The 12,619-nt window shown below is 45.9% G+C and overlaps 2 protein-coding genes across 7 annotated transcripts in view; one reads left to right on the top strand and one right to left on the bottom strand.

The window, feature by feature from the left end:
• The window catches only part of SPMIP7 (sperm microtubule inner protein 7), a 35,378-nt gene extending 30,653 nt beyond the window's left edge, over positions 1–4,725 (bottom strand). The window contains exon 1 of the mRNA XM_010950220.3: positions 1,329–4,725. Within this exon, the coding sequence (XP_010948522.2) occupies positions 1,329–1,887 (559 nt within the window). The 5' untranslated portion in view covers positions 1,888–4,725. The remainder of the gene's footprint in view (positions 1–1,328) is intronic.
• Positions 4,726–4,728: 3 nt separating this feature from the next.
• The window catches only part of ZPBP (zona pellucida binding protein), a 47,587-nt gene continuing 39,696 nt past the window's right edge, over positions 4,729–12,619 (top strand). Inside the window, exons 1-2 of one of the 6 annotated variants that reach the window (XM_074358642.1) lie at positions 4,729–4,953; positions 9,602–9,682. In XM_074358642.1, the coding sequence (XP_074214743.1) occupies positions 4,827–4,953; positions 9,602–9,682 (208 nt within the window). In that variant the 5' untranslated portion in view covers positions 4,729–4,826. The remainder of the gene's footprint in view (positions 4,954–9,601; positions 9,683–12,619) is intronic. The other 5 variants (XR_012504385.1, XM_074358640.1, XM_074358643.1 and 2 more) reach the window with 5 other exon arrangements.

The raw sequence follows: 12,619 nt of genomic DNA, 5'->3' as shown, positions 1-12,619 counted from the left end.
CGACGATTACAGTCCATGGAAACCTTAGTGAAAGGCTGAGCTCGAGCTCCCTTCCTGACAGGTTCGGAAGTTGGTCGGTAGCTCAGCATCGACGAAAAACGTCCTGTATCTGCCAGACGGACCTGAACTCACCAAGGGCTCCCTCAGCATGAATTGCACTTGCTTCTCAGTGGTACCGTATGTCCCTCGACGGCATTGCCGCTGGATTATAAAGTATTTCTTAAAATAGGTCGCTGAACCTCAGCTATATTATTTATTTGAAAATTCCAAACTAAGGAATTTCCCGGAGACCACCTGCTGGAGGTCTATTAAAAGCGTTAACTCTTATTCTGTGCTCATCTCTTAGCAAGTTGTTCCTTCTCGTTCAAAGGTTGGGTATCTGGAGCGTGGGGATGGGGACCATTGTCTGGTGGGGTTTTTCATTCCTACGACCCCTGCCTTTATTCCTACCCCCTTCCTGGCCCCAAGTGCCGATGGCCTCTCTTCTCGGAGGAGTGGCAGGAACCACGGATCCCCACTGCTCCAAAAAGTGGGGATGCCAACTGCTGCTCCCCTCGTGGGCCCGTCGGGCCTGGCGGGGTGCTGAAGGGGGTGGAGGCGGGCGCGGCCTCTCACTGCGGAGGAGGCCAGCTCCGCGTCTGTTCCTCCAGCACCTGGCCAGCACAGGTTCATCACCTGTCGCCCCCCGCCTGCCAGACACGTTTCTAACAGGCACGCTGCCTGGGGCTTTGCTTTGGAAGCGTTTCCCGCCGCCTCCGGGCCAGGCCTGTGACACCCCCGGGGGTCCTTACAGAGACCCCCGCAAGGGGCAGCTCTCAGGCAGCGGTTATCAACCCTGCGCCCAGGGCTGCGCTGCGCTTACCCACCCATCCTTCAGCTGCTGTTTTTACGAGACCCCAGCAATTTACTTCCGACGACCTCCCCCTTCCGTCTCAGGCCCTGGAACCTAACTCGTTCATAATCACCAGCCGATTTATTCTTTCAAGGGAGACGGACAGCTAAGGAGGCATGATACACAATTATTAAAATCAAACATAAATCCCCTTGTGGTGAAATTAGGTTGTTTCCACGTTTAGACTAAGTTATCCGATACACACTTCGTGTTGATCACTTACACTCACGAAAACCAATATTCTGCTACAAATAGGTTCATAAAAGGCTTACCATTCCTCCTCCTTTTCCCCCTACAATCTGTGGTTTAAAAACAAGAATTCCTTCTCCGGTTCTTGGCAGTTTTACGTTAACGGCCGCATCCTGAATCTTGGATCCACACCCTCCTCCCTGGTCTGGGTGTTTACAAGTAGCAAAACCCAGGTCAGTCTCTTTACCTCCAAGGCTTGCTCTGATGGAGACGTCTGGTACTGCCCTGGAATTCCACCTCCTGTCCTGCTGCAGCTCTTCCAATAAAACTTTTTCCCTTTTCAGCGTCGTCTGAAATCCCGTGTCCGGCCTGGGGACGCGATGCTGGGGCTTCACGTCGCTGACGTCTGCCAGGCTTGGGACGCTCCTGCCAACGCCAGGCCTTAACTCGGCGTCGCCACCAGGACTCAGAAACCCCGAGCAGGGATCCCCCAGGGGGACATCATCCCGCAGGGGAAACAGCGGGTAACCCGGGCTGGGCGGCGGCGGGTGAGGGTAATGCAAATGGTAGTCCGGCAGCACGGAAGGCGGGTGGGGCTGGAACTTGAGGAAAGCTGGGCTGCCCTTCTTCTCAATCCTGCCGCAGTCGTGTCTGTCCTCAACCCCTCTCACAAAAGGCATGTTCATTTTCCTTAAGAGCTGACAGTAGTGTGGGTAATCTCTGTTCTCAACAGCCTTCGCTCCGGAAAGGAAGGACCGTTCAGCGATGCTTATCTTTCCAGGCGCGTGCTGCCAATCCAGGGCCATGGCTTTCCTCTTTAAAACTCTGCGTGACTGTGTATTAAGTCTTCTGGTGTCCCCTTTCCCTTTAACTATAAAACTCCTGGATTTCCAATCATCAAGGAGGATGGGTTAATCTAATATAGTTTTCGATCTGGCTTTCTAAATATCAATAGAGTAGGTTGCTTTTTTTTTTTCTTTTAATTTTTAAGGTATTTTTCCTGCACCAAAGAAACGACAGGTCCTTAATAGGGACCAGAACAGAAACAAAACAAACAAGAGTCCCTGTTGCTTGGCAACGGCTAGAACTGTACCACACTGGACCATTTATTACGTACATCATAATTTAATTCTTAGGAAGAACAAAGCAGTTTTGTGGGTGCCACCCCCATGACGGTCTCCTCACCAACGCTCAGGGAAACCGTGCAAGTGTAATTTTTTAAATTTTCCCCTAAGGTGGTATTTCATGGGCAAGTGAGAGTCGGCAAAGAGTCTAAGTTAAAGCAGTTAACCGCGTGACAATATATTTTTTAAAATGTATCTGACTGTAATTAGTTATTTACCTTATAATAAATCACAAAACACACTACCTAAATAAATGTACATTTAAATGCAAGGCAAAAAAATGAAGGTGTATTATACAATGGTTAAACTAGTGAATCTAATTTTTAAGGGAAGTACTTTGCAGTTTATAGTCAAAGTACAGACTCACTGTTCACGTGCCCTAAACTGTCCTTACTTATCTTTTTGCTACCCTGACTGACGTCCAGAGTGAGAGCAAGGAGGTCCCTAAGTCATTTCAGGAAACTGCAGCACGTAGCAGCCATTAGCTCACATGTGGAAAAAAAATAAAAAAGAGAGAGAGATCAATATACTGTCCACTTAAAAGCTCATTTCAACTAGATTAACTTGGTCTTGCTTGAAAACTGCTACCGAAGGAACTCCAGGCCATAGCATTTGGGTGCAATGGCTCACAGCATCCCTGCTGGAGTGCAAAATGCAAACATGAATGCAGACCTACTTTCTGATTTTCAGCCATAAGTTTTCCCCCTTCGGACTCACACCACCCATTAACTGAGGTCGCCAATATTACTTCCTATTCTCAGGTTGACTATTTGGAATTTGCACAGCAGACCCAGGCTGGGGGGGGGGGGGGGATGGACTGATGAACTGAAGCCAATTCTTGGTGACAGAAAACAAAGGCCTCAGGATTTAGCACGGCCTGAATTGTCCCCTGTACCCTTTATTCACTAGAAGCCCACAGTTCAACACTGATTTGGTAAAAATCGTATCATGCAGGTTTACTTGCTTATAAAAATTAAAAGTTGTAGTAGAATATGTGCCTAGACAAATGTAGTGACTGGGCACTATTCAGTAAATAGATATGTTTACCAGGTGTAGAGGAACAGCAAGACCTTGGCCAAAGTGCCAGCTGGATCGAAGCCCTCCAGGTCTCTCTTTATTAAACACGCGGGAACAAGCTAAATTAATGCAGAACTTTATGTAGATTAGAAGTCCTGAAGGAGTAAATCTACTCAGTGCAATAAACTGTACTGTATACATCTTACTAATTAACACATGTATAATTGTAGCCAAAAAAAAACCACAAGGGAAATGCAGAAATTTCAATTTACTTTGTTAATAAGAACTAAGGATTTCCTAGGGTATTTACATAACCCTTAAGAAAGGCCTTCATCCTGGTCCCACCAGGTGGGCCCTTTCCTTCTCTCTTCCCTTCCCTTTTTTCCTTTTTTCCCTCTTTCTTTGTGTCTCTTCCCTTCCCCTTCTTTCTCTTTTTTCCTTTTCTTTCCTTTTCTCTTCCCTTCCCCTTCTCTTTCTTCCTTTTCTTTCTTGCCTTTTTCCTTCTTTCTTTCTCTCTTCCCTTCCCTTTTTTCCTTTTCCTTTTTTGTCTCTTCCCTTCCCCTTCTCTTTTTTCCTTTTCTTTCTTCCCTTTTTCCTTTTCTCTCTTCCCTTCCGTCTTTTCCTTCCTCTCTTCCTTTCCCTTTTTTCCTTTTCTTTCTCTCTTCCCTTCCCTTTTTTCCTTCCTTTCTCTTTCTTTCCCTTTTTTCCTTTTGTCTCCTCCCTTCCCCCCCCCTTTTCCCTTTCCTTCTTTCCTTTTTCCTCCCCTTTCCCTTCCTTTTTTTAAATTGTGGACTATCCGAATGCCTGCAGTATACCAGAAGCCACCCTACGAGGCTGAGGTTAAAACGGTTGCAAAGCCGACCGGGCCCCAGCTTGGCCGACCGGGCGCCCAGCGCGTCCACCAGGGCAGCACGGGCGACGCCCTCCGGGGCGGGGCCCGCCCGCTCCTAACGGCGCCAACTCCCTGAGACCCGGGCCCACGCAGGCGGGGGCCCGCCGGCTGGAGGCCGCCCGCTCCTTCCTCCCGAAGGCGGCAGGGCGCACCGTCCTCGGCCGGGCCCCGAGCACCGGGTGTGCAGTGTCCACACGCGGTGAACTCTCCCAGCCGCACACAGGCGGGCTGCTCCTCCCCGAGCCGCTCCGGCTACCCGCGCGCGCGGGGCCGGGCGACCCTCCGGGCGGAGCGCGGCGGGGAGGTCGGGGCGGTCCGCGTCTCCGGGCGCCGGGCCTCCCCAGCCCGGCCCCAGGCCGCGCCGGGCGCTCGGCCCGGGCGCTCGGCCCGCGCGCGGGCTCCACACGCCCGCCCCGCCCCGCGACGCGGGCCCCCCGAGGGCCAAGCCCTCTTCTCCGGCTGCAGAACCTGCTCCCCGGCGCCCGTGCGCCCCAGGCGTCCCCGAGCGGCGGCGGCTGCCCGGCACGCGCGCCTCTCCTCCGGCCGCACTGCCCCGCCCCCGGCCGGGCGGAACTGGGCGGTCCTTCTGGCCTTCCGCCCTAGCCCGCCGACTTCCGGTCCTCCGCGCCGACTTCCGGCGGGCGGTGGGCGCGCGCCGCCTAACGACCTTCTGCGCTGACGGTGGGCAGGCGGCGGCGGCGGCGGCGTGTGGATGGCGGCCTCGGCCCCCGGCCGGGCGCGGCGGGGCTGGCGGCGGGCCCGGGCCGCGGGCTCTCCGCTTTCGCCGGCGGCGGTCGTCCTCCTGCTCTCCGCCTCGGCGGTGCTGGCGCCTCCGTCAGGTGAGGCGGCGTCGGCGCGGCGCGGGCGCGGCGGGTCCCCTGTGTCCCCCGGGCCTCCCGGGGCGGGGCGGGGCGGGGCGGGGAGGGAGGGAGGGAGCGGCGCCCCGCGGCCGCGCCGCCCGAGCCGTGAGGTGACCGCCCTGCCGGGCCCGCCCCGCACGACGGCCCCTGCGCTTCAAAACGGGCGGACTTCCCGCGGATGCCTAGGTTCCCGCGGCCGGGGGCTCCCCCTGCCGGGCTGGCCGGGAAGTGCAGGGGGGCGGGGCTTCCAGAGGCTGCTCGTTTCTTTGCTGCTGGTTGTTTCTTTTTCACTGCTTTTTTTCACTTTTTTTTCTTTTTCACTACTTTGTTCTTTTTCTTTTTCACTACTTTTTTTTCTTTTTCACTACTTTATTTTTCACTATATTTTTTCTTTTTCACTAAATTTTTTATGACTTTCTTTTTCACTTTTTTCGCTATATTTTTCACTACTTTTTTCTTTTTCACTACTTTATTTTTTCTTTTTCACTATTTTTTTCTTTTTCACTTTATTTTTTCCTTTTCACTACTTTATTCTCCTCCTTTTCAGTTTTATTAGCTGTAATTATTATAGTTCTACTGCACATACACATTATACTGCATGTAAATACAGAGAGAGAGTATACTGCGCTTTCTTTAGTTTTCATATATGTATTAATTATTGTTTCTAAGAACAGAATACATCTATAGCTTTTTAAACTTACTTAGTTACCAAAGAAACAAAGCCAATCACAAAATAAGAACAACGCGGTAATCCAATTATAAAGGACAGTCAGATGTACTTTCCCATATTCAAGAAAGCAAATGATAATTAGTCCACTTGTGTCATTATTATTATGTTAATAATATTTTTTTAAAAGTATAGTCAGTTTACAATGTTGTGTCAGTTTCTGGTGCCCAGCGCCATGTTTCAGTCACATAGAGACATACATGCATCCATTCTCATATTCTTCACCATAGGTTTCAAAATATTGAATATAGTTCCCTGTGCTTTACAATATAAACTTGTTTATCTGTTTCATATTTATTAATATCTGCGAATCTGAAACTCCCAATTTATCCCTTCCCACCTCCTTTCTCCCCTGGTAACCGAGTGTTCTCTGTCTGTGAGTGTTTCTGTTTTGTAAATAAGTTCCTTTGTCTTTTTTTTTTTTTTTAGATTCTACGTATAATTATGTTTCCTCCTTTGTATCCAGAGATCTGAAAGGCTGTTTTATGTGTCTGAAATATAAGTGATAATTCAGAAGTGAGAGTTTAAATGGTTGTCACTTGACTAGAAAGGCTTCGGCTGCATTATTTTGTGTGCCCCATTTTAGACCTTTTTTAAAAAGAAAGAGTCTCCCGGAATTGAATAGTCAAGAGGCACAGGAGAGGTTCGTTTAAAGTGAAAGTTGTTCAGGGAAGGGGGCGCATGGGGAAGAGAAGTCCCCCCACCCCGGAATGTGAGTGGGGAAGGGCCGTGGAGGCAGGCATGGGATGTGCGGGGGAACAAAAGGAAATGGTGCGAAACGCGCCAAGTCCAGGCACCGGGAGCCCAAGGATCGTTCCAGAACAGCCGTGGGTTGCCCTGTGGGAGGAGGGTGCGTCTTGACCATGCCCGCGACCTTAGACTAGACTTGCAGCGGGGTGTGTGCGCGCACGCACGTGCATGCACACGCACGCACTGTCTGGTCTAAGAGTAAGATCAGACGTGAGGTATAAGGTGCAGAATAAGCAGGCGATACCTTATGAGTAGCGAGGGGGCGTTCCTGTAGCGTTTTATAGTTTGTCGACTGGAATAAATGCACGGCCTGAAAGTTGAGAGTTATGTTTTATTTGGTGGGAGGACTCGAGCCGGGATGACAGCCTCTTAGATGGCTCTGAGGGACCCCTCCGAAGAGGCAGGGGAGGAGCTAGGACATACAGCAGCTTTACAGCAAAGACCAGGGAGTCGGAACAATGAAAGATTACTTATCTAAAGAAAAATAGACATTTCAAGTTAAAGAATTTAGTGCTTTTCTAGTATGGGAGGGAGCAAACATTTGGGCTCACTGAATTCATTCCTTTGAGAAGCACCTAGCTGTCGGGCCAGTGTCCTGTCCTTTCTTATTCTGAGTCTGCTCAGAGGGCACCATTGTGAGTGGCTGCAGGAGCCGGGCTGCAGGCTGGTCTTCACTGTGGGGTGGTGGCAGCCACTGGTGCCTTGATGGCTTCAGCATTCTTTGTTTACTGGTATGGTTTGCAGTGTTGTTCATACAATAGTCCGTTCAGTTCCTCCAGTGGCCCTGTGTCTGGAATTTAGTCTCGTTTTGCAGATGAGAAAACTGACAAGACTGTCCTAAGAGCAGAGAGCGGCCGCTGGGGTTTAAACCCAGGTCACCGGGCTTTGAATACGTACGCCTTTCTTTGTGGAGTGCTCCCTCCCTGTTAACCGAGATTACTTGGGTGTAAGCGTCATTGCGTTTCTCATGCTGCTTCTCCCACGTGTTTTGTGTACACTGCCACGTCGGTCACATGGGCTCATTCACCGATGACCGAGCAGTACCAGCGTATGTTGTCTGTAGCAGATGCTGTGTGCAAGGTGTAGTGCTTGGTACGGATTTTTTTTCTTTTGATTAACTCTTTTATTTACTCTGGTTTTTGCAGAGTTAAAAGCATGGCTTACAAAGACCGCCCCAGTCTCACCCTACCTTCCTTTTCTGCCTCCCTTCCCTCTCTCCTCCAGGTTTAAGGAACATTCTTTTTTCCTTACAGTTGTGTTGAGTTGTAATTGACACAGCGCACCGTGTAAGTTTAAAGTACACAGCATAACGGTTTGATTTACATACATCGTGAAGTGGTTATCACAGCAAGTCTAGTGAACATCCACGTCTCATAGGTACAAAGTTAAAGAAATAGGAAAAAGTTTCCTTGTCTTGAGAACTTCTAGGGTTTACTCTCAACAACTTTCCTACATAACATATGGCAGTGTTAATTATATTTATCATGTTGCACATTACATCCCCACCACTTATTTACCTTATAACTGGAAGTTTGTGCCTTTGACTGCCACCTCCTACTGAGTGGGAGAAGATAGTGGCCAACAATATATCTGATAAGGGGCTAATATCCAAAATATGCAAAGAACTCATACAACTCAACATCAAAAAACCAACTATTAACATTTAAAAAATGAGTGAAGGATCGGATAGACATTTTTCCAAAGAAGACATGCAGATGGCCAACAGGCAGATGAAAATGTTCTCAGCACATTAATCATCAGGGAAATGCGTATCAAAACCATAATGAGATACCGCCCTCCACCTGTCAGAATGGCTATCATCAAAAAGACGACAAAGAACAAGTGTTGTTGAGGATGTGAAGAAAAGGGAACCCTTGTGCTCTGTTGGTGGGGATGTAAATTGGTGCAGCCACTATGGAAAACAGCATGGAGACTCCTCAAAGAATTAAAAATAGAACTGCCCTATGATCCAACAACATCGCTCCTGGGTATTTACCTGAAGAAAACAAAAATGCTAATTAGAGAAGGTACATGCACCCCAATGTCCATAGCAGCATTACTTACAATAGCCAACATACGGAAGCACCCTAAGTGTGTACCAGTAGATGACTGGATAAAAAACGTGTGTGTGTATATACAGATTACACATACATTTAGTGGACTCAGCCATAAGAAATAATGAGATCTTGCCTTTTGCAACAACATTGATGGGGATAGAGGTATTATGCTGAGTGAAATACATGAGAGAAAGACAAACACTACATGTTTTCACTTCCGTATGGAATTAAAAAAAAAACCGAACAAACATACCAAAACATAAACAGATTTATAGAAACAGAACATACAGAGGAAAGAGCTAGACCAGGGAGATTGAGATACACAGTTCCAGTTGCAAGATAAATGAGCCACAGGTAGGAAATGCACAGTGTGGGGAATGTAGTCAGTAACTACAATGTCTTTGTATGGTGAGCTTTCGTAAGTAGACCTACCACGGTGATCATCTTGATGTGTATGGAAATGGCGAATCATCGTGTTGTGTAACAGGAGCTAACACAGCGTTGTAGGTCAATTCTATTTCAAAAGCAAACAAACTCAGGAAAAGAGATTGGACTTGTGGTTGCCAGAGGTGGGAGTGGGGGTGGGGGGTAAGGGAGTTGGAAGAAGGCAATCAAAAGGTACTCATTTTGATAAGTTGACATAAACATGGATTCTGCTATCAATTGAGCTTGTAATCAAATAAGGAGAACTATATATGTGTATAAAGAACTGTAATACAATATAGAGTGAGTGTGATGAGAGGGTAATGCTCTGTGGAAAGTAAGAAATAAGGACAAAGCTTGGGGGAGGAGGGATTTGTGATTTGAGTTTTGGAGGGTGGAGATTTAGACTTTTAAAAACGAAGAGAGTATTCTAAGTGGGTGTAGAAAAAGCCAGAGGTGAGGCATGACGGGAGGAGCAGTGGGTGCGTTAATTTCATTGGAGCCTGTGGGGGGTAGAGGCGGGACAGAGCTACCAGACATCAGAGGATGTTGATTCATGGCTCTCCCCCTCAACGGACACCAATATACCGTGACACTGCGCTCTTTGAATAGTTCAAAATTACTAATGAGGCAGATTGTTGACCATTTCTGTTCTTCTTATGTTTGATAGTTGGAGATTTGCTTCGATTACCAAGAGGTTTCCGCTATACCCAGGATTCAGCGAAAATAGTGGGATCACCAGGTTTTCCAGGTATTAATAAGTAGATTTGCAGCGACGGTAAGAAAGCAACTGGCATCTGGCTTAATTTTGTCAGCCCTTTTCAAAAGGCTGCTGTTCCCCATTTACCCTCCTCTCCTATGGCCCCTTTCCTACTACGGAAGCCGATTAAAGCTATTTCCATACAGTTAGATTCATACTAATTCTGTTTGCTGTAACTGCTTAAGTGTGCAAGAAATAATTATTTCTAAAGATTATCTAATTAAACTTGTCTATAGTGTTTTTGCTTGTTATATAATAAGCATTAAATGTATGCAGCTCAGTATGCTAAAACTTTTTTCAGATGAGAGCTATAAATCATAAAGATTTTGGATTAATGAGATTTTGCAGTAGTTACATGAGCGTCTACAACTTTTTGTATATATTATGTATATATATTATTTTTATTGAGGTAAATTTACATACCTTAAAATTCTTCCTTTAATGTATACACCTGATTAGTTTTGGGTATAATGACCAGCTTGTGAAACCATCAGCAATATGTAATTTCACAGCATTTTCATTGCTCCAAAAAGAAACACTATACCCATTAAGCAATCACATTCCAGCCCCTGGAAACCACTGATCCACTCTCTGTTCTATCTGCATTCTCCCATTTGAGACAGTTCATATAAGTGGAATCAAACACTATGTGCTGTTTAGTGTCTGGCTTCTTTCACTTAGTATGATGTTTTCAGGGTTCATTTGTGTTATAGAGAATATATCAATATTTCATTTTTTATGGCTGAATAATATTCCGCTGTATAGATATACTATACTTGTGTGTCCATCAAGTTGATGGCTATTTAGAAAGTTTCCACTTTTTGACTATTTTGAAGAGTGCTGTTGTGAACATTCCTGTACAGGTTTCTGTGTGAGCCTATGTTTTCTGTTCTCTTGGGTATATACCTATGAGTGAAATTGCTGGGACATATGTTAGCTCTGTGTTTCACATTTTCAGGAACTGACGAACTGTTTTTCAGAGAGCCTGAGCTGTTGTACTTTCACATCAGAAATGTATGAGGATTCAAATTTCCCAACATCCATATTAACATTTATTATTGTCCATCTTTTTAAATCATAGTCATCCTAGTGTGTGTGAAGTGGATTCTCATTGTGGTTTTGATTTGCATTTCCCCAGTGACTGATACGTGGAACTTCATTTCATATGTTTATTGACTATTTGAATAAACAAATTTCTTTGCAGAAATGCCTGTTCAGGTCTTTTGCCCATTTTTAATTTGGTTGTCTTTTGTTGAGTTGGAAGAGTTTTTTAAAATACGTTCTGGATGCTAGACCCTTGTCAGATATTGGATTTGCAAATATTGTCTTCTGTTCTGTGGATTGTGTTTTCACTTTTTAATGGTGTTCTTTAAGAGCACATTTTAAACTATGATAAAGTCTCATTTCTATTTTTCCTTTGGTACTGTTGCTTTAGGAGCCATATCTCAGAAATGATTGTTCAGTCAACGTCACATAGTGTTATCCTCTGTTTTCTTGTAAGAACTTTATAGCTTTGGCTCCTACATTTAGGTGTTTGATCCATATTTAATTTTTTTGCATGTGGTGTGATGTAGATGCCAGCCTTCATTCTTTTGCGTGCGGATATCCGCTTGTTCCAGCACTGTGTGTCTCAGAGACGTTTCCCCCTCTGTTGAATTGTCTTGGCGCCCTTGTTGAAGAGCATTTTGCCATAGATGTATTTTTTCAATGGACTCTAAATTCCACTGATACGTATGTCTGCCCCTACGCCAGTACCATGCTGCCATGATTAATGTTGCTTTATAGCCAGTTTTGAAAGTATTAAGTGTGAGTTCTTCAAATTTGCTCTTTTTCAAGATTGTTTTGGCTACTCTGGGTCCTCTGAGATTCCATGCTTGTCAATTTTTGGAAAAAAACCCTCTGGGATGGTCATAGGGACTGCATGCAGTCTGTTCGGGAGTATTACCACGTTAACACTGTAACGTCTTCCAGTTCATAAACGTGGAGTGCCTTTTCATTCATTTAGGTGTTCTTTGATTTCTCTCAGTGGTGTTTTAAAGTTCTCAGTGTATGAGTCTCGTACTTTTTTTTTGTTAAATTTATCCGTAAATATTTTACTCTTTCTGATGCTATTGTGAATAGAACGTTTTTCTCAGTTTAGTGTTTGGATTGCTCATTGCAGTTGTATGGAAATGCAATTGAGTTTTGTAAATTGTTGTTGTATCCTTGTATCCTGTCTCCTCATTGAATCATTTATTAGCTCTCCAACCTTTTCTTTTTTTAGGATTTTCTAAATTAAAGATCGTGTCACTTGCAAATAGAAATAGTTTTATTTCTTCCTTTCCAATATGAATGCCTTTCTCTCCTTGCTAGTTGCTCCAGATAGAACCTCCCGTTCAGTATTGATGTCATCAGGCAGGCCTTGTTTTGTACCTGAGGGTGGCAGGTGGGACGGGTTTCAGTCTCTCACCATTAAGCGTGATGTGAGCTGTTTTTTGCAGATGGCCTTTATCAGGTTAAGAAAGTTCCCTTCTGTACCTGGTTTGTTGAGTGCTTTTATTGTTAAAGGGTATTGGATTTTGTCAAACTGTTTTCTGTGCATATTGAGATGATCATGTGGTTTTTGTCCTTTTTCCTGTTGATATGATATAGGAATACATCGATTGATTTTTGTATTTTGAACCAGCCTCGTATTTCTGGAATAAATCTAAGTTGATGATGGTGCATAATCCTTTTTCATTCTGCCGTGCTTGGTTGCTGGTACTTTGAGGATTTTTAGGTCCTGAGTCATAAGGAAAAGTGGTCTGACGTTCTCTCTCGTTGTCTGTGTCTGGTTTTGCTTTCAGGGCCGTAGTGGCTTCGCAGACTGAGGTGGGGCGTGTTCCCGCCTGCTCTGCTTTCTGGGAGTTTGGGGCGCGCTGTTGTCAGCTCTCCTTCCCGCGCCTGTTG

Source organism: Camelus bactrianus, chromosome 36 (genome assembly GCF_048773025.1).
Source record: "Camelus bactrianus isolate YW-2024 breed Bactrian camel chromosome 36, ASM4877302v1, whole genome shotgun sequence".
Taxonomy (NCBI): domain Eukaryota; kingdom Metazoa; phylum Chordata; class Mammalia; order Artiodactyla; family Camelidae; genus Camelus; species Camelus bactrianus.
This window is presented reverse-complemented; position numbering and strand designations above follow the sequence as displayed.